General features: G+C 38.5%; 1 protein-coding gene and 1 non-coding gene across 2 annotated transcripts in view; both read right to left on the bottom strand.

The window, feature by feature from the left end:
• Positions 1–4,506: 4,506 nt before the first annotated feature.
• OPN5 (opsin 5) overlaps positions 4,507–18,981 on the bottom strand; it is a 44,779-nt gene continuing 30,304 nt past the window's right edge. The window contains exon 7 of the mRNA XM_038006152.2: positions 4,507–6,913. Within this exon, the coding sequence (XP_037862080.2) occupies positions 6,905–6,913 (9 nt within the window). The 3' untranslated portion in view covers positions 4,507–6,904. The remainder of the gene's footprint in view (positions 6,914–18,981) is intronic.
• On the bottom strand, positions 7,354–7,517 carry LOC119626890 (U1 spliceosomal RNA). Its single transcript, XR_005243079.1, has one exon. It is a non-coding gene; the product is annotated as a U1 spliceosomal RNA (small nuclear RNA).

Genomic DNA, 18,981 nt, shown 5'->3' with positions numbered 1-18,981 from the left:
TACCTGTCAAAACCCCCCAAAATATTTTTTGAATAAGTAACCCTCGGCATAGTGGGATTATACCCCGGTGGATTTAGACTGCAGTTTCATCCCTGCATGTGAAAATTATCTTCTTCCCTGTGTTATATTCACTAGACAGAGGTAGCAGCATGTCTGGAAGTGAGATAGCTATTCCTGCCTAGGCTTATCTTGTCCAAACGTGTACCTGTTCCAGAGGTTCCTTCTTCATCATTCCACAGAATACAAACCAGACACATTGCAAATATATTTAAATATATTAAATCCCTGGTTCATTCTGCTACTTATTTTGCTTGTTCATCTGCCTCTGGGTCCTTGATTTTCTCTTTCTATGCCCTGGAACTTAGGGCCATATCTCTTTAGTTTGATTTCCTAACCTTTGCACCATACAACCACATGCTCACCAAGATGTATATTGAATATACCTTGATGATTACAGCTTCCCTAAGGATACATGAGTCGCTGTTTGACATGTCACCATGTACCTCTCTCTATAAGCAAAATGAAGGAGGAAGGTTGAGAGAAGTCCCATGGCCTAGCATTTAGTATTCTTCAGAGAACTACTTTTCTAGAAATAAATGCTTCTAGGTATACTTCTCTTGGTGCTCTTTTTTGACCTCCACCTCACTCTAGCCCCAATGCTTTAGCCTAGATTTTTCTATATTAAGATTGAAGCCAAAGAGAATAGTTATGGTTTTCTCTGATTCTGCTGAAAAAATCTCAAGCACTTTGAGATTCTCTGGTTTTGTCTTAAGCATTTTATTTTCATATGTGTGAATAAGGAGTTATGTGGAAAGACTCGTCATGCTGCGAATACTAATATTATATTGGAGGGAAAGTTATAGATTGTGTTTGTCTTTGTATGTCTTTGTGCAATATTGTTCTAATTGTTTCCATAAGATTGTATTACTATTTTAATTTGCAAAAATCAAATAAGAACTTTTTAGAAGTCTTCTTAGTATTTTTGTAGTACCTCTAGTCTCTTTAGAGTGAACTAAAATATGTCTACATTGTCTCTCATTTTTACATTATAACATAAGAGGCAAACTTAATTATGTGGGGAAAATTTTCCCACCAATAAATCAACTTGCCACTCAAAATATTTGCAATCTATATGAGGCTTGCTCTGAAAAATAACTGAAGCTGTTACTTTTGGGGATTTAGCAACGGAGATTGTCAAATTTTCCCTGAATAGTATGGTGACAGTTACTGACAACAGAACTGCCAGAGCCTATTCTAAAGCCAGAAAGAATTCCCACCCCTTCCTTTCCACCCTAACTTAACTCATCTTTCACTGATTTATCCTCTCCACCTCTCCAACAAATTACATGCTGCATTCTTTCACTGCTAACTTCATGTGGCCCTGAGACTTGCAGTCAGGCATCTTTTTTGCTTCGGAAATAATATATACCATACCTTCCTATTGAGCAAGTAATTACTGACTTTTACCAGATCTCCACAAATCCCTTGGAGAGTTACCCTCAAATAAGCAAATTTCAGACACTTCTTCCTACCCGTGCTATACTCTAAAGCCTCCTTTTTCCTTAATAATATTATTTGTGAGGAGTAACAACCATGCTTGGGATATTTTGCAAAACATCCAATTAACCTCCAGTAGATAAAGCAGGTGGAAAAGCCCTGAACCATGAAGTCTACTGCAGCTCTATTATTTACTTTTTGTGCTACCTGGGATGTCTTTGGATGGCAGGGGGCTCTTTGAATCTCAACACCTCCAGGAATGAAGCATGGATAGGCTGACTGACCTTCCTGTGGCACATGAGTGCTTTGTACATTAACTGATTTCAAATTTTGGTGTTAGCAGGAGTTCCCTGGGAGCACAGAATGAGCATTTTTCACTCTGGATTATCTCAACCTAATTAAACCACCCAGAAAAAAAAAATAACTCTTATATCACAATGACCACTGCCTACTAATATGCATACTTGGAACAAGGAACCAGGTGGCCAGATGAAGAAAAAAAAATTCACCTTTCCTTCTTCCTAGAGTCATGGATTCCAAAGCCAATATTAGTAATCTCTTAGGTTGATACTTAGGTTGTGATTGACTCTTGTGTTTTGCCCTGGCTCACTGCTCTAGGACCGGTTGACCTTGCTCTCATCAGTAAGACTGTTTCAGAAGAGCAGGTCTTGTGCTTGCACACCTAGATATGTCAACTCCTGCAGAGGCTCTGTTGTCATTTGGTGCTGCCTTTCTGCTCTGACTTTATTGCTCATATGTTTTAACCATATCATTAATAGTCATTTGCCTAGAACTTTGCAGATTCATCTATTATTTGACCACCAGAAAATATTTTAAGAATTTATTGTTAATTTCCATTTTCAAATAAGCAAACCAAGGCTCAAAGAGATCAAATTGTTTTCCTGAGGCCATGTTGTCAAAGGTATAAAAAGTGATTCCTTAAGCCTGGTGGTCTGATTCTAGGACCAGCTCTCTTTTTGCTGTATCATGGTGCTTCCACATATTTAATAATACATTTTAAATTTTTACCTCCCTTAATTATGAGAGTAGATATAACAAACAGTGGGATCATGGTGCTTTACTCTGTGTCTCTCCTCTTTTAATCTGTCTGGAGACATTTATTTTTAATTATCTACAATGAATGACTGCTTATTATATAATTTTATGGTCCAGGTCTAAAACCTATTACTGAATTGCCTTTGGTAATTATAGCATGTGGAAAAAACCTATCACATTTACTTACCTTGACCTACTTTAATGAAGTGATAACACTCGTTATTTGCAGCCATACATCCAAATGTTCCCTATCTCCATGCAAGTTTGTCTCAGCCAGAATAAATGCCCAGTTAATCAGAGGTGTTTAGTTTGCCTTGCTAATAATGCTGGTGCTTAATTCTCTGTAGTTATTATACAACTATCCTTCTTCCCATAATATCTTTAAAAATAATTGCATCTATATTTTAATTTTTGCATTTTTTGACTCAGGGAATAATATACCAAACATGTCATCTAGAAAATAAGACATTGACCTTGACAAGGAACATGAGATAGATGATAAATAACCACTCTTCCACCTCACCATTTGGTCCTCTTCCCAGCTATATCATGGATACCCCCACTGAGGAATCTCTGAGTGGTTCCACACAGCCCCTCCCATCACTGTTGGGCCATGAGTTTCCAAAACAGCCTGGGGATAAGTGCATATCAAAATGAGCACTGGCAGGGCTTTCCACGGTGTAAAGAAGCAATAGACTATGATGGTGGTTCAGTTTTGTCCTAAGAAAACTGAATCTTTAGATTTTCCTTTCCTACCTGACAATATGTAAAACATTATATAAATGCTAACAGAAGCACAAGACCTTGCCTCTGAAAAATCCTGAAAACAATATTAACACTAATGGACTCTCCACTATCAAGTAACTCCGGATTAACGCAGTCTCCCTTCCCTCCCAGTTCTTTGGTTCCCCAGTTTACACCAACCAGAACAAGCCAGGAGTTGGGGGCATATCCTATTTGTCAATGCAATATTCATGGTGCAGCCAAAAAAATTGCCCTGGACATAAATATCTAATCTGGTTCCAGCTCTATAATGAACTTCAGACCTCTGGCAAGATATATATCTTTCCTGTGTCTTATTTGCTGAATAAAAAAAAAAAAATGCTTACCCTAATTTTTTTGAAAGGCATTGGGAAGTTTAAGCCAATAGAGGTGAAAATAATCTACAAAGCACAAAACAATTTTTCTATGCAAATAGAAAATATTACTAAACAAAGTTCTTAGCCTAATGACTCTGATCATGTATGCTCTGTTGTATTATTGTTTCCCTTGTTAGCATAAGAAAATAGGAGTACAACATTATTGATTCATAATATTTTCTACTTCCATAGAAAAAAATTGTTTTGTACCTTTTAGATGATAGAATGTACAAAAGTTGTTTTGTACCTTTTAGATTATTCTCACCTCTGTTTGTCTTAGATAAACTTCTCAGTGCCTTTCAAATCAGAAAGTGGAATACATTAAAGCCACAGAGGATGTTCATGTCATCAGATATCGTTAATATCCCTTCTCCAACTGCATAGGATGAGGGTTGGGAACTCAGGTTCAAGGGTCATTCAGACCTTGGAGAAAATCTTGCCCCTGATGTGACCTTTGCCAATTTATTTTCTATTTCTGAGCTTCAATTTATTCATCTGAAAATGGGGTAATATATTCATCCGTCAATCTCACCTCACAGGATTGTTATAAGGATTAAATGAAGTAATGCCCATAAAAAGCACTTAACAGCAAACCTGACACATAGTGAGTACCTGGCCAATGTGGTAAATACTGTCTCTTAACATTTCTTCCTTACAATGTAAATAGACTCTCCTGGAAATAAAGAATTCCAGACTCAATTAAGTTTGGAAGATACTGCTTTAAATGCGTTCTTAGGTGAAGAACCATTAATATATTCACACATGTGAAAACTCTTCAAAAAAGAGAGATGATATCTAACATCTGCCTAAAATGTTTGGAGATTAGAACACTTTATTTTTGTAGTAGCTTTGCAGGACTAGGTTTCTGGGGATCATGCTTTGGGAAATCTTGTTCTCACAAATCAGATATTCATAATATTTTCATGAAACCCCAGGATCTCATTTGTCTCAAAATAATGGGGAGAGATGGAAAGAGAAAGAAGTGGATGAGTGTCAATATGAACCACAATAGGATCACTGCTGAAGCTGGATGATGGGTACATGGGAGTTCATCATAGGATTCTTTCTGTTTTGTACATGTTCAAAAAATTCCATTAAAATTTTTTAAAAGATATTAAACAAACCAGAAAAAAAAAAAAATATATATATATATCTGCATACATGCTGTGTCTTAATACATACACTAAACTCTAAGAGAAATGGCTAATCTCCCGAGGTCTACAGACCCACTCAAGCAAAAGTAAATTATCTGTTTCTTTCACTAACTTAGCAATGAAGCTCTTCTCACACTTCGGAGCCTAATGAGGTCACCTGTGGTGATGGCAGTCAAAGTAGAACCCAGCTGGGTCATCCAAAGACGAGTATCATCTCTACTCATAATCTCAACTTTCTTCCCTTCTTTCCCATAAAGGCTTTTACAGAAAAATAATAATAATAATGGAATAGAAATTATATTTGTAACTTAATTTTTTTCTCTCATATTCCTGCCACATGTGCTACTACAGTCAAAATCAACCGAAGGTTCTGACAGGAGGAAAAACAGAATCAGTTCCTGAATAACAGAGACTTGAACCACCAGACATTCACTGGACGTGGTACAACAGTAGTTTTGACTTGAAGACTCGGGTTCATCTGTCATTTTAACTGAAGCTGCCTTTTGGGAATGCCACGGTTTCTAGCTGCCGGGGAACCCAAAGGGACTTGCAATTGGCCTAGAACCCATTTCACTTGCCAAAGTACCTAATTTATTATATTAAGAAAATTCCCTCTCCTGATAACAACAAAATCACCAATCAACTGTCACTTTTTGGCTTTTTAGACAAAAATTCTCCCTAACTTCTCTCTTGTTCTAAATGTAATTATTTTAACCATACCTCATTACTTTTTACTATGCCCAATTAAAGGTACTTGCATATTTGCATCATGTCTTTCATAGTTTAAACTCACTTTGGCACATTAACAAAATCCTATTGTTGTTTATTTAACCTTTAGAAAGTTCACAGATAGCTAACCTAACCTGTCACCAAGATTTGTGTTTATGCATTAGGCATCTCCTGGCTGGACCATTTCACAGACTCCTGGCTGGCCCTTCTCATTCATTCATTATGTGTTCACAATTCACTCAAAATTTACAAGATGCTTAAGTTTGTTTCCATTCTCTAAAGTTCCCCTTTCCGCTCTCCCCTTGGCCTGACATAATGACTTTCTTTTTTACGTAAGAGTTACCTTTAAAATTAAGGTAGAGTCTTCTTACTTTGTTTCTGTTGTATAGTTTCCAACAAAGTAAAAAGAAAGAAGGTAAAAAGCTAATTTATGGAATTATGGGGATAATTTCTATCTCATTTTTACAAAAAAAAAATAATAGATTCAAATTGTCCTAGCTTAACCTCTTATTCTTCAAAGACTTTTAAGAGTTTAAGAGGAAGCATCCCAAGGAGCTTTAAGCAGGAAAAAAAAAAAAAAAAAAAAAAACAACAAGGAAATAATTCAATTTCAAGAACCGTACAGTTTCTGCCTACATGGAATTCACATCTGGGAACTTGCAGCTGGGCTGGGGCAGTAACCTACATATTAACTGTAGTAAGAATATTCGGGGCATAGAAAGCCCACACTATCCTCACTGAAACTGGGGCTGGCCTGGAAAAACTTGAGAGCGGCTCAGATGCTGTGGTAAAAGCATCAGGGACAAACTCTACTGATGATGCTTCTTATCAGTAAAAGACCCCCTGCACTGCTTTGCCAGTCATAAAAACAGATTTTCACCAATCCACACTCACCTCTGCCCAGTACATCATCTGCAATAGAACAAATCAAATTACAGATGTGGAGTGTAGCTGCTCCAGTTAGAGACACAGCCTGATCTCCTTGAATCAGGCTTTCCAGGCTAGCGTTCACAAGCCCCAGTTCAGAAGAAAGTGAGGTCCTTACTGACTAGACTGAGGTGTGCACTGCAGGATGCCGAAAGCGTGGGTTTCTAGCACTCTCTAGTTGTAACTCTGCCACTGTACTAGAGTGAGATAACTCAGCTAAGATACTTGGATACTCCTAGGGTGCATCATTGTTTTGATATTCCTTGTGAATTATTTTTTCCTGACAGGGTGAGTGGAGTGGAGGCGAGAAGTCAGAAAAATAACATTTGTAAGCTAATTTCTCTGCATGTGCCAGACGCTGTGTAAGCACTTCGGATGCACTCTTCACAACCAGAATATTTGTTATTCCCACTGTAGAGAAGAAAAAATTGAGTTTTAGGGTGAGGCACACAGCCAGTAAGTGGAGAAAGTCCAAAACTCAATTCAGAGCCTAAACATACCATACACACACCAAAAGAACAGGGATTGCAATGGACATTGTCACTGAGATGGCTTCTCCCAGAACACGCAGAGTCCTCTTTCCAGGTGCATCCTGCCCTGTTCCCTTCCTGGATGTTCTAATGGCTGCAATTCTAGTTCAGGGTCCTTTCTTACCTATAGAATCTCCAAAGTCTCCCAATACATGTCCTTGTCTTCTACTCCTAAGCATTGCCTAGAATGAAATGCAACCTTCAAAGACTAACCTGTAAGGCCTTGCAGGATCTTCTCCCTACTCACCTATACTGCCTAATTTTCCCCCATATACCCTTCTTTTTCATTTTTTAAGATTTTTTTTTTTTTTTTTTTTTTACCAGAGGAGAGCATGAACACAGTCCCACACTACCACAAATTCTGCAGTAGAGTTTCCCATATTTGGAGGTGTCTCAGGGGTCAGTACATCCGACTTGCAATGGATAAGCCTTGCCCTGGGAAAGCAATCTTAGGAATCGTGGTATCTCCTCTGACAGGTAGGTATCTTCTCCTTACATACCCTTCAATCCATCCAATATAAACTTTTGTCTGTCTTGCAGGTATGACTCTGCTAGGGCTTCCAGTTACGTCCCTCCGCCTCCTTCTGTGCCTGAAAACTTAATCTGTTCTTTAAGTTTTTGCCCAAATAGTGCTTCCTTGTTGAAGTCAAACTAACTCTCCAATCCCTGACTCTGCCTTTTCCATTTAAGTATAAGCTTCTTGAGGTTTAAATTTGTGTCTCAATCTACATCAATATGCAGTCACACACTGGGTCAAGGCCACATAACTAACCAGAGTCAGAATTCAGTTCTGATGACTGTCTTAGTTATGTTCCTTTCAACAAGTATGTGGCTTGGGGCTTTGCTGGGATCACAGCAGGATTTTATGCTATTTTCTTGTGTTATTCAGAGCAGCCAAGGCAAACCGTATCCTCCTCAAAGGTGTGTCCTTCGAAAACAGGAGAGGAAAGTCTTATCCCACTTTTGGATTATCTAGAACAGATTAGCTTGTGGAGCTGTGAAGACGGAAAATGTCGTTTGGAGGATTTGAACAACGTTTAAGTGTGGCAGGATAAAAACAATCAACCAAATAACATTTTTTTACAATATGAAAAAATACTCTAATGATGTTCATTCATGAACAAATTTTTATTAGCTCTCACGGCCAATCTGCCTACAGAACAGACTCTGTAATAGAACTATACTGCCCTTCTTGCCAGACTCCACAGCACTCTCATTTGGCAAGACAATTTCAAACACACCCTGTTACATACCAGCCTCTTCATCTCAAGAAATACAAATTCCAAACTACTACTCTGGACATGCCTTTGAATTTCTATGGAACTAACCTAGGCATCCATTTCCAAAGTGGCTGGCATGTTTCATTTCAGAGTAAAAACTGGGGAATTTATTGAGCAAGAATCTAAATTAATCTAGTAGAAAAGATAGGAAGAGTACAGTTTTGGGTGTGAGGAAAATATTCTCTATCTCATGTCAATAGCCTAAGTCATATTTTTTTCAATAAGGAAAGGCATTTCCTTTCTTCTTGCTAGCCACCATCCACATTCAATTAATAACAAACTCTCGTCCATGTTTATTTCCAAAGTACTTCCAAAATCTAATTACCCTCTCTCTGCAGCCCAGGTACCAGCATTCAGACACTTAACAGACCTTGTATGGATGTATTTTCCCCCGATTTCTTCTTAAAACTATCCTTCAATGTTTCTCAAATTGTGGAGTGTATAAGAGTCACCTGGAATAAGAATCACCTGCCTTTTTTTTTTTTTTTTTTTTTTTTGAGACAGAGTCTCACTGTCACCCAGGCTGGAGGGCAGTGGCGTGATCTCGGCTTGCTGCAACCTCTGCCTTCTAGGTTCAAGCGATTCTCCTGCCTCAGCCTCCCAAGTAGGTGGGACTACAGGTGCGTGCCACCACACCCAACTAATTTTTATATTTTTAGTAGAGACGGGGTTTTGCCATACTGACCAGGCTGCCCTTGAACTCCTGACCAAGGCAGGTGTGCCTTGAACACCTGCATTTCTTAAATGCAGATTTGTAGCCACTATTCCACAGACAGTCAGATGTATGAGGTGTGAGTGGGGCCCAATGATTTACATTTTAACCAGCATCCCATGCAACCCTAACATAGGTACTTCGAATGCTACATTTTGATGAGAACAAGGATAATATTGGCCTGAAACTATAGGATTTAAAATAAAAATCTTAAAACAATTTACATGTACTAAAATTGCTCACATATTTTTCCCACAGTCAACTGGAAACAGTGAAAATTATTGACCGTGATGATATCAGTGTTCAAAGACCTTAGTGAATTGACTCCTTTCTGTCTCTTACCCAACTTCTCAGAGCCTCCAGAATAATACTGTGCCAAGACATTCAGTGTGCTCTTCCTCACAAAGCTCTCTCTGGTTTTGAAGACTCTCCTAGAATTTTTTTCTGACCAACTTCCATCGGGGATTGCGTCTTTCAGCAATGTCCCTGGGTTCCATCCCCTCCCACACCCGTGTGGCTTAGGAGAGCCCTCCCTGTGCAGCTTCTGTCATAGCATTCCCCACAAGGTAGTGAGACCATCTACAGCTGACCCTTGAACAACACTGGTTTGAATTGCACAGGTTCGCTTATATATGTGGATTTTTAAAGAAACAAAAGTTAAACCAAGTGTGCCTGCCTCGCCTGCCTCCCCTTCCACTTCCTCCACCACTTCTGCCTCTGCCATACCTGATGCAGCAAGACCAACTCCTCCTCTACCTCCTCAGCCTACTCAATGTGAAGACAATATGGATAAAAGCTTTATGATGATTCACTTCCATTTAATGAACAATAAATATATTTTCTCTTTTCTATGATTTTCTTAATATTTTCTCTAGCTTATTCTATTGTAAGAATACAGTATATAGTACACATAACATAAAAAATATGTGTTAATCGACTGTTTCTGTTCTTGGTAAGGCCTCTGGTCAACAGTAGGCCATTAATAGTTAAGTTTTGGGAGAGTCCAGAGTTATAGGCAGGTTTTCAACTGCATGGCTGATCAGTGCCCCTAACCCCCACATTGTTCAAGAGTCAACTGTACTTTCTTCTTTGTTTCTCCACCACACCGTGATCTATTTTCATATAAGGAGCATGCCTTATTTTTTGCCTTGCATCCTATATAGGAAAGACTCAATAAATAATGTCTATTGGAATTTATCCTCAGATGCTATCACACCCCCATACAACTGGTTCCCTTATCCCATAAACCAAGTCAGGATTTGGTGTGCTTGGTCTAGGACCTCCTGACTCCCTTAAGAGGAATACAAATCAGCTCTAATTTCTCATCTCAAGTGTAAATCAAGCAAGGAAATAGAATTATTGTAAGAGACCTAGAGTGGGAGTTTAAATCAAGCGAGATGAAAGAAGAAATCTAAATACAGAATAAATCGGTCAACCATATAGCAAAGTACTAAGAGTCACAGGCTTCAGAGGCAGACTGAGAAAGCTGGAATCCCAGCTCTTCCACTGACAGGCTGTGTAATTTTGAGCAGGCTGCATAAATTCTCTGTGCCTCAGTTTCCTGATGGGGACAAAGAATAACCCCTAGGGCTGTTAAAATAAGTAAAAAAGTAGAGCAGACTTCAGCAAAGTTTTCCCATAAAGGGCCAGAAAGTTCCTATTTTAGGTTTTGCAAAACTGACAGTCTCTCTCTCTCTCTCTCTCTCTCTCTCTCTCTCTCTCCTCGAAAGGAGAAGCAGCTATAGACAATATGTAAACAAGTGGGCATGGTTATGTTCCATTAAAACTTTATTTACAAAAACAGGCAGTGGGCCAGATTTGGCCACAGGGCTGTAGTATGCTGAATCTTACATAAAACCAATGCTTGGCATATGTTAAACTTAATATTGTAGCTTTTATTATTTTGCTTGAAGGAATTTGGTCCCCAGAAAATAACTCAAGTTTCCAACTTTAATCATGTTCTCACTATAATGAGAACACATTTTACCTATTTGTATTAATTGGAATCAATACAGAATGAGCTGACATCTAAGACTCACTACCTCAGAATATTTCCTCCCACTCCTCACTTATGTTTGCATTAGAAATAAAATCGGCAGGGTATTTTCTGGAATAATATCACATCCCCTATAATTTCAACCATTCTGAAGCACAGAACTTAAATTGAAAAACCTATAAGACACTATAATGGGAAACATGCCCACAACAGCAGCAGCCTGACTAATGCAAATGGTTTCGTTCATGTGAAAATCATTTATAGTGAATGATGAACTGTTAATTAATAATTGTATTAAATTAAATTAAATTCTGCTAACACTGAATGAAACCGAGGCACTAAACTACTGAATGTGGAATAAATTACTCCCTTTCTCCTCTCCAGTATCACATTTCTACTTATATTGTAATATATATATATTTCTAATTATACTGTAATATATACATATATAATATTCCTAATTTTCAGAATTACTTAGAGATTTCTGACCAGCAAGTCATGGCATTGATGTCACTACTCAGGAAATGTAGGGTGTCCTGGGGTGAGTACAACAGTCACATATTCTTGTTGTGATTCTTATTGTGCTGCTAAATTACAAGTACAGTTACTTAACCACTTCTGATATTTGCTCCAGGAGCTAAAAATAATTTAAAAAAAAAAAAAAAAAAAAAAACAAATTTAAAGAAGCCACACCTGCCTCCTTTTTGTACCAACTTTTGCAAGCATATTTTTTTTGGGCAGGGTTTGTCTAGAAGAAGTTGTTGCTCTCCTCTGCCCACACAGTCCTCAGTTTATTAGATCTTCTAAATGCCTGTCTTCGTTTGCAGGGCTTGGACCAGCAGCAGCTGCTGCAACCCAGAATGAGACAGGAAATTCTCTTGCTTATTAACGGTCTCAGACACTCACATTGCCTCCACTCTCCCTCTCCTTTCCACCATATTTGCTCAGCCTCAATACACTCCAGTTGCTTTAAACCCTTGTCATGAACACCTTTGAGCCAGTCATTTCTTACAGTGAAGTCTATATAATATCCCAGCTCCCAGCTGACCTGACTGCTGATTTTCCATGCCTGCCCAGGTACCTCATCTAACAATACCAAAAATAGCTCAAAAGAGGTGGATAGGGTCATCTCTCACCTTGGAACACTTTCCCATGCTTTGGAGAGACATCATCTTTGTGGAGTGTGTGGTTTCATCGCCATCCTGAGCTAAGAGCCTCATCTGTGCCCCACACACAGGCTCAACTGCAGATTGAGATTATCCTCTGGATGAATGCCCTGCCAAATCCCCACTGGCAGTGAGTTTCTACACAACGCTAGCTTGGAAGTGTTTGTACAATGTTCAGGCCCAGTCCTATATTTAGAGAAGAGTGCCTGATTCTCCACTCTCTGGAAATGTCGTGAGTAACTTGCTGCTTCAATGCTATTATTCTTCTTCACTTCCAATCATTTAAGTCCTTTTATCAGCCTGGTCTTACACATGGCTTTGCTTCTACATGGATGGAATGTCAGAATGTGTAGATTCAGATCTATTCTGAGCAGTTTGAATAAATCCCACATGCTTGCTGATGAATTTGGCTCATTTTTCAAATGTATTAGGTGCTTTTTCCCCCTCTAACAAATTAGATTTTATTCTTTGGGTGTATGTATATGTGGATTGGGTGGCTATTGGAAGTGAATGCCACTTTCAAAGTAGAAAATACTTAGATAAGTGTAACTCTTGGTATTAAGGAAAATATCCTTCTTTCTGAACAAATTAGCTCTAAGTAGTCAATCCTAACATAGCTGTATGTGAAGAAATGCTGACTCACCCAAGAGTTTCATTTTCCCCTTCCCTGGTTTCTTGAAGAGGTTAATGGGCCTTTGTCCCTAGTGTTCCACTGGAGGCTGTCATCTCAGAATTCTCTCTGCAAGACAGCTGATGCCATAATCTCCCTTTGTCCTGAGGGTGAAACATACCTTAGAGAGTGTCCTGCTCACAAATCCCCAGTATCCAGGGATACTTTCAAGACTCCAAGTCCTTGCTCTTATACAGCTGCCCACTGATTATGGTACTATTTCTCAGGACACCTCTGACTGTGACCACATCCAATGGAAAAAAGACTTAAAAACACATTAGTCTTAACAGAATGATTGACTTAATCAAATTCAATGGGCAGGAAAGTCACCTTTTTAAATTACAGATTCTGATTCAGTAGTGGGTCAGGCATGGGGCTGAAGTTCTTTTTTTCTAATGAGCTCTCAGGAGATACCCAAGCTCTGGGTCTGCAGACTACATTTTGGGTAACAAGGATTTAAACCACTCTATGTACAACAGCAGCGTACACAGATATTAATGAGTTTAAACCCCAGATGGGCCTCCAAAATGGAATCTTCTCTGCTTTCAATATTCTTTTATATATTTAAAGTCAGAATTAGAGGTCTTGATAATTGAAAATTTCTGTAACTGGCATGAAGCTCAGTGAGAATTTCTGTTTCTGCCTGCATTCTAGAAAAAATCTATGGTAAGGAGTTGTGTTCCCATCTCAGCAAACTGTCTAGAGGAAGGCTGAATATCTTGACCCTTTCATGAAAGCTAAATAGGCAAGGTGCTCTGGCCCCCTTCTCCACTGCCAGTATGTCTCCATGATGACTCCCACCGGAGTGGAGTAAATCTCTATTCTCCTTGGTCTCATGCACTACCTGGCACCTCCAATCGTGGCTCAAAAGGGCAAATATCTATCATAGCATCAGTTCCTAACACTACAAGTTTCCTGTGGCAGAGCTACCAGTTGCTATTTCCATAGAAATTTGGTGTGTTTCTCACTTTCTCAAACAGATTGAACATCTCCCAGATCTATGGTGACCAGATATATTAAGAAATGTCCTCCTACCTCCTCAAGAACAGGATTCACTCCTATCACTACAAAACCCACTTAGAATAATTACCTATTTCCTCTAATAGTGATGATAACAATAGTTTCCTTTTATTTTATATTTTCAATGGGCCAGAACTGTCCTGAGAATCTTACAGATGATACATGAATCACAACAAATCCTAATGAGATGAGACTGTCCCTTTTCCACAATGAGGACAACCAAGGACACTGAGAGATCAAGTAATTTGCCTACACAGCTGGTAAATGACAGCACCTGAGTTTGAGATCAAATCTGCTAATTCTGAAACTGTACTCTGAACTTCTATGCTTTGCCTCCAAAGCTCTAGGTACTGTTTAGAAGAAAATGTTCTAATCCACACTGCCCCAAATCACCTGGCCAGCTCCATTTTGCTGTATCCTGAAGAAGAAAACTGACTCAAGAAATTTTCCTTTGCTTGAACCAAACATTCAAACACCCAGAGATAACAGGAGAACATTGGCCTGGCAATGATTGAATTCTGCTCTAGAAGACCTTGCAAAAGCCCTATATTTCTCTCCTCATCAGGGGAACAGAGACATATGCGAATCAATTCCCAGGACTTCTCCTGATATTTTGCAGTTTCTGTCATCAAAGTAAACCTATAGGTCTTTATCTAAAAACTACCACACTTAAAGGTATTTACAATATATAGAAAGGTCAAAACTTTGCCAAAACCCTCAAATCCCTAAGGAACTAAAAACACATTGTCCCCTTCTTTTGTATCTTCCAAACATTCAGGACAGTGTATACTGCAGGTGCTTAGAAGTGCCTGAATGCAAAGCTGAATGAGTGAATGCAGTATTCGCCTATGTAGATTTGGCCAATATTAAAACCAAACTAAAACAAAACTAACAAAGCCCATGTATACCTGAAAGAATTTTTTCTCTCACATATGTTTTAAGTAATAGTTGTCTGTCTATTCCAGACCTCGTGGTGCATGTGAGGGTATATTTGTCAGGCTAAGGAAAGAAGGTTCAAAGGAATTGAGAAAATCAGTTTAAATGATAATGGTTTGATTCAAATTTCTTAAGGTATTTTTAGAATATATCCCACGTAGTCCCATAACCTGATGAACAAATATGTTGAAGGTTAAATCATTTAAAAATCATTGAGGGTCACAGTGGTGACCAGGGATTTTACAATACGGCATCCACCAATAGCATGAGGCTTTGAGCAAAGTCTGTACTGACTGAGGGCATGCCCTTAAATGTGTTTTCTTAGCAAATCCCCTGTGGGGTCTTATATTTATTGCCTTTTGCCCCATGATAACAGAATGGTCAACCCTTTGACCTCCTGGACAATGAGGTCTGGCTCCCTCTCTACAAAATTAGTTATTGAATCAAAGACTGATGCTATCTCTGCTAACCTTTTTTCTTTAATGACATATATTTTCATTCTATATATAATGTTCTCTGACGTTTTGGCAGCCTTCAAGACATTTCATTACGCAGGCATCATTGATCCCTGCAGCAGCCTACTCATCAGCTAGCTCTGACTCTTCCTCTTTCCCCTTCCTTTCCTTGTCTTTTCTCCCTCATTTGCACTAACTTAATGGAGAAGCATTTCTATTCGTAGACTTGTGGCTCATGTTGCTAAAGGTCATTAAAGGCAGTGGCGGGAAATTAAATGAGACAGATTTCGGTAGTTACCATTTCAGTTCTAAATAAGCATAATGCTTGATTCTCGAGACAATTACATTTCTAAAATTCGAAAACTTGGATTTTACTGTGAAATACATTCTTATTAGTTCATTCTACTTGGAGGAACTTAAAATATATTTATATTTTATTATGATTCTCAAAATCCAACTTTTCAAGTTAGTAGGGCATTTCTACTCTCAATTTCCATTTTACAAATTTATTTACTCATTTATTTGTTAACAAGATAGGCCATGTTTAAATGGAAGTCCAGGGATCCAGGATTTTACATTCTTGATTTAATATTCTAGCCCATGTTTCCATATCTCCCCCAAGTCATTACTTGTTTGATTTCAACCATTAACTTTCCGAGTGTCCTTTATGCATCAGGCGCTAGACCAGTTATGAAAACCCAAAGGAGAACAGGCATAGCTACAAGCTCAAGGATTTTGCAGTCTTTCTCATAATGCTCCCAGACATAAAATGCAATATATCTTTTTTTAAGCTAAAATTGAATTTGCAGATGTGTTTGAGGACTGTACAGAGCTTTCTCCAATCATTGGAAGCCACTGGGGAAATAAAACCCACTCAGGAAATTATCCACTGACAGTCTGGTGTACGTGAGCCAAACTTCAAAGACTCCTTGCTTTTTCTTCCTCCATTCTACCCCAAGAACCACATCTCTATCAATTCTGGTTCCTCCCAGCTCTCAGAGTATTACCCAAAACAATGTAGTACCAAAGCATGGAGGACTTAAATCATATTTTTCAAATTGATAGCAGACATTAACTCCAGGATCTCCTCCAAAGCTCCTACAATTTAAACTCTTTTTTTCCTTTTCACTATGCTAATTTTTCTTATACATGCATCTACAAAGCCATGTTAAAGACCATATTCTAGTTAAACAGTTAAACTACCTGTTTTCAGGAACGTTTGTATAATGTTAATGTTAAATTCCACCTTCTAGACAAATCTACACCAACCTGAGTGTTCTTTTCTCCTTTTCTTACCTCCACCACCATCCATCATCCGCTTCCACAATCATCCCCCCACACAAAAGAAGAAGGAAAAAAATCTCCTTCACTTCACTTTCTTCAGGTCATTTAAAACCAGCAATTTCTCTTTTAGCATTCTTGTCCTACCTGCTTCACTCTGCAACTCTATAATCTATAATTATATCATTATAATGATATAATGATATAATCTATATATCATTCAGTATGACTTTAGATTATTTTTAACTACCTATTTTGAATATCTTTACCTATGTTGCAAATGCTCCACGTTCAACATGTTCTAAATATAATTCACTTTCTCCCCCATCCCACTCGCTCTCCTGTATTTTTCCCCTCTGTAAACACCATTATCTACATTATTTCCTAAACAGATGGCCCCAAGTTATCTTCAACTCTTATTCATCCATGTAATCAATTACCACTTTTTTGTCACTTTTCAAAATATTTTAAACCTAAATTTTCATCTTCATTTTTAGTGCCATTTTTAAATTCAGGTTCTCATAAGTTGCGATTTTTTTTATAAAGCCTCTTAACTGGTCTGTTGACCTCTACTCTTGATTCCCCACCCTTATGCAGACAATCCACCTTCCACATTGCCACCAGACTGGTCTCTCTTCCCCAGCCTAAAATCACGAATGGTCTCCCTATCACCATCATGATAAAATCCATATAACAGCATAAACAATAAGGCCTTTGGAGTCTGATTTGGCTCCTGCCAGACTGCCACTCCCAGCTCCACTTCTGACCACCACCTCTCGCCTTAATAATAATAAGAGCAGTTGTTAGTACACAGGGACGCTTCTCTGTCACCGGCATAGTGCTAAGTGACTTATGTGGATAGTATTTCATAAGTCTCACAATGACCCTGTGATACTATTGTTATTATCCTCATCTTTCAAACTTTCCAAAGGGCACAGAGGAGGAGTGCAAACCTGACTGTGCTTTACAGCTGTGTCCACCTCCATCTGAAGTGCCACACACTCTCACACCTCTATAATTTACACATTTGCCGAAAAGTTCCTTGCCTTTCTAGTCTAATAACAATTCTGCCTCTTCTTTTCTCCAGACTTTGATACGCAGTCATAAGCCCCAAACAGAGTTGTTGCTTTTTGTTGTTGTTGTTGTTGTTTTGATCATAGAGCATGTTTTTCCAACATCTATTTGGCATGTATCTTAAACCAATGACACCTATCAAGTCATTCCTCATCCCACACACCTGACTGACAAAGAACAAAGACAAAGGAACTGAAGGTGCCATGTACTGAGGTTGAGCCTTGGAGGAGGGTATGATTCTCTATAAACCTTCAAGTGGAAGGAGTGGAGAGGTCATCAATGGCGTGAGAGGGGCCACCCTCTTCCCCTTTTCACTGTTCTTGGTGGCAGCTACCAGAAAGGCAGAATCACAATTGATGAGCAAGGCTTAAGTTCATAGCAGAAGGGGAGGTGGGTGGAACAGAGAAGCAAAGAGAACACCTGTCTAGTCATTTAATTAAAAGAACTGCAATGTAGATGGCCCTGCTTATCAGATTAGAAGAGAAGATAATAGACAACGAGTAGAAAACCTATTTGGGCATACTATCTACATGCCTTCTCCTTTCAGTAGCTTTTAAAGGGCAGGAATCTGTCTTTGAAATCACTCCATCTCATTCGTATCTACATCTCTTTACCTATCTGCCTCAAAAGGTGTTTGTTTAAAAAAAGAATGAACAAAAGAAATAACAAGCTAACAAAGAACAAAGAGAAGAAATAACACTTCCAAATAGCTGTCTTCACTAAATTCACTACTTAAGCAATTACAACTCATAATGCCCTGTTACATCCATGATTTTAGTAAGTAGAACTTAATGAGAAAACCCACGTGGGTAAAATTATCATCAGCGGAAATTACTGTTGTCTTTAAATTTGGAGATACAGGAGAGTTTTCCATTAGTGATTTAAGGCAAAACTGATTTCCCCAGAGGACTCCTTTGTGGAATGACTGCCATCAGAGTGTGAACCTCCCCCAGCATGAAAAATGGCTGTGAGAACCAAAGTACCTACCAAACAGCCATGGCCCAACATATATGATCATCCACCTAAATGAGCCCCAGAAACTGCCTCCCTAACCCGACATTAAGAAATAATAATGACAATGATATAATAAAATTAAATAACCCCTCAATAAATAAAATTTCTCAACATTTTTCTCACTATCTCACACTCAATTCTGTTTGGCATGACAACAGGTTTTAAAGTACATGAAAAGAAAGTTCCAGGGACACTCATCCTGATAATATTCCTTAAATTAGTATCCTGTAATCTAGTTTCCATTTAGCCATTGGAATTTCCCAGCAACCCCTGGCTTGAGGAAAACTATACAAAATATAAAAATATAATATAAAGACAAAAGTGTGGCCACAATCAAATGTTTAC

The sequence above is a fragment of the Chlorocebus sabaeus genome, chromosome 17, assembly GCF_047675955.1.
Source record: "Chlorocebus sabaeus isolate Y175 chromosome 17, mChlSab1.0.hap1, whole genome shotgun sequence".
In the NCBI taxonomy this organism is placed as follows: Eukaryota; Metazoa; Chordata; class Mammalia; order Primates; family Cercopithecidae; genus Chlorocebus; species Chlorocebus sabaeus.
Note: the sequence above shows the minus strand (reverse complement) of the source record. Positions and strands in the feature narration are given on the sequence as shown.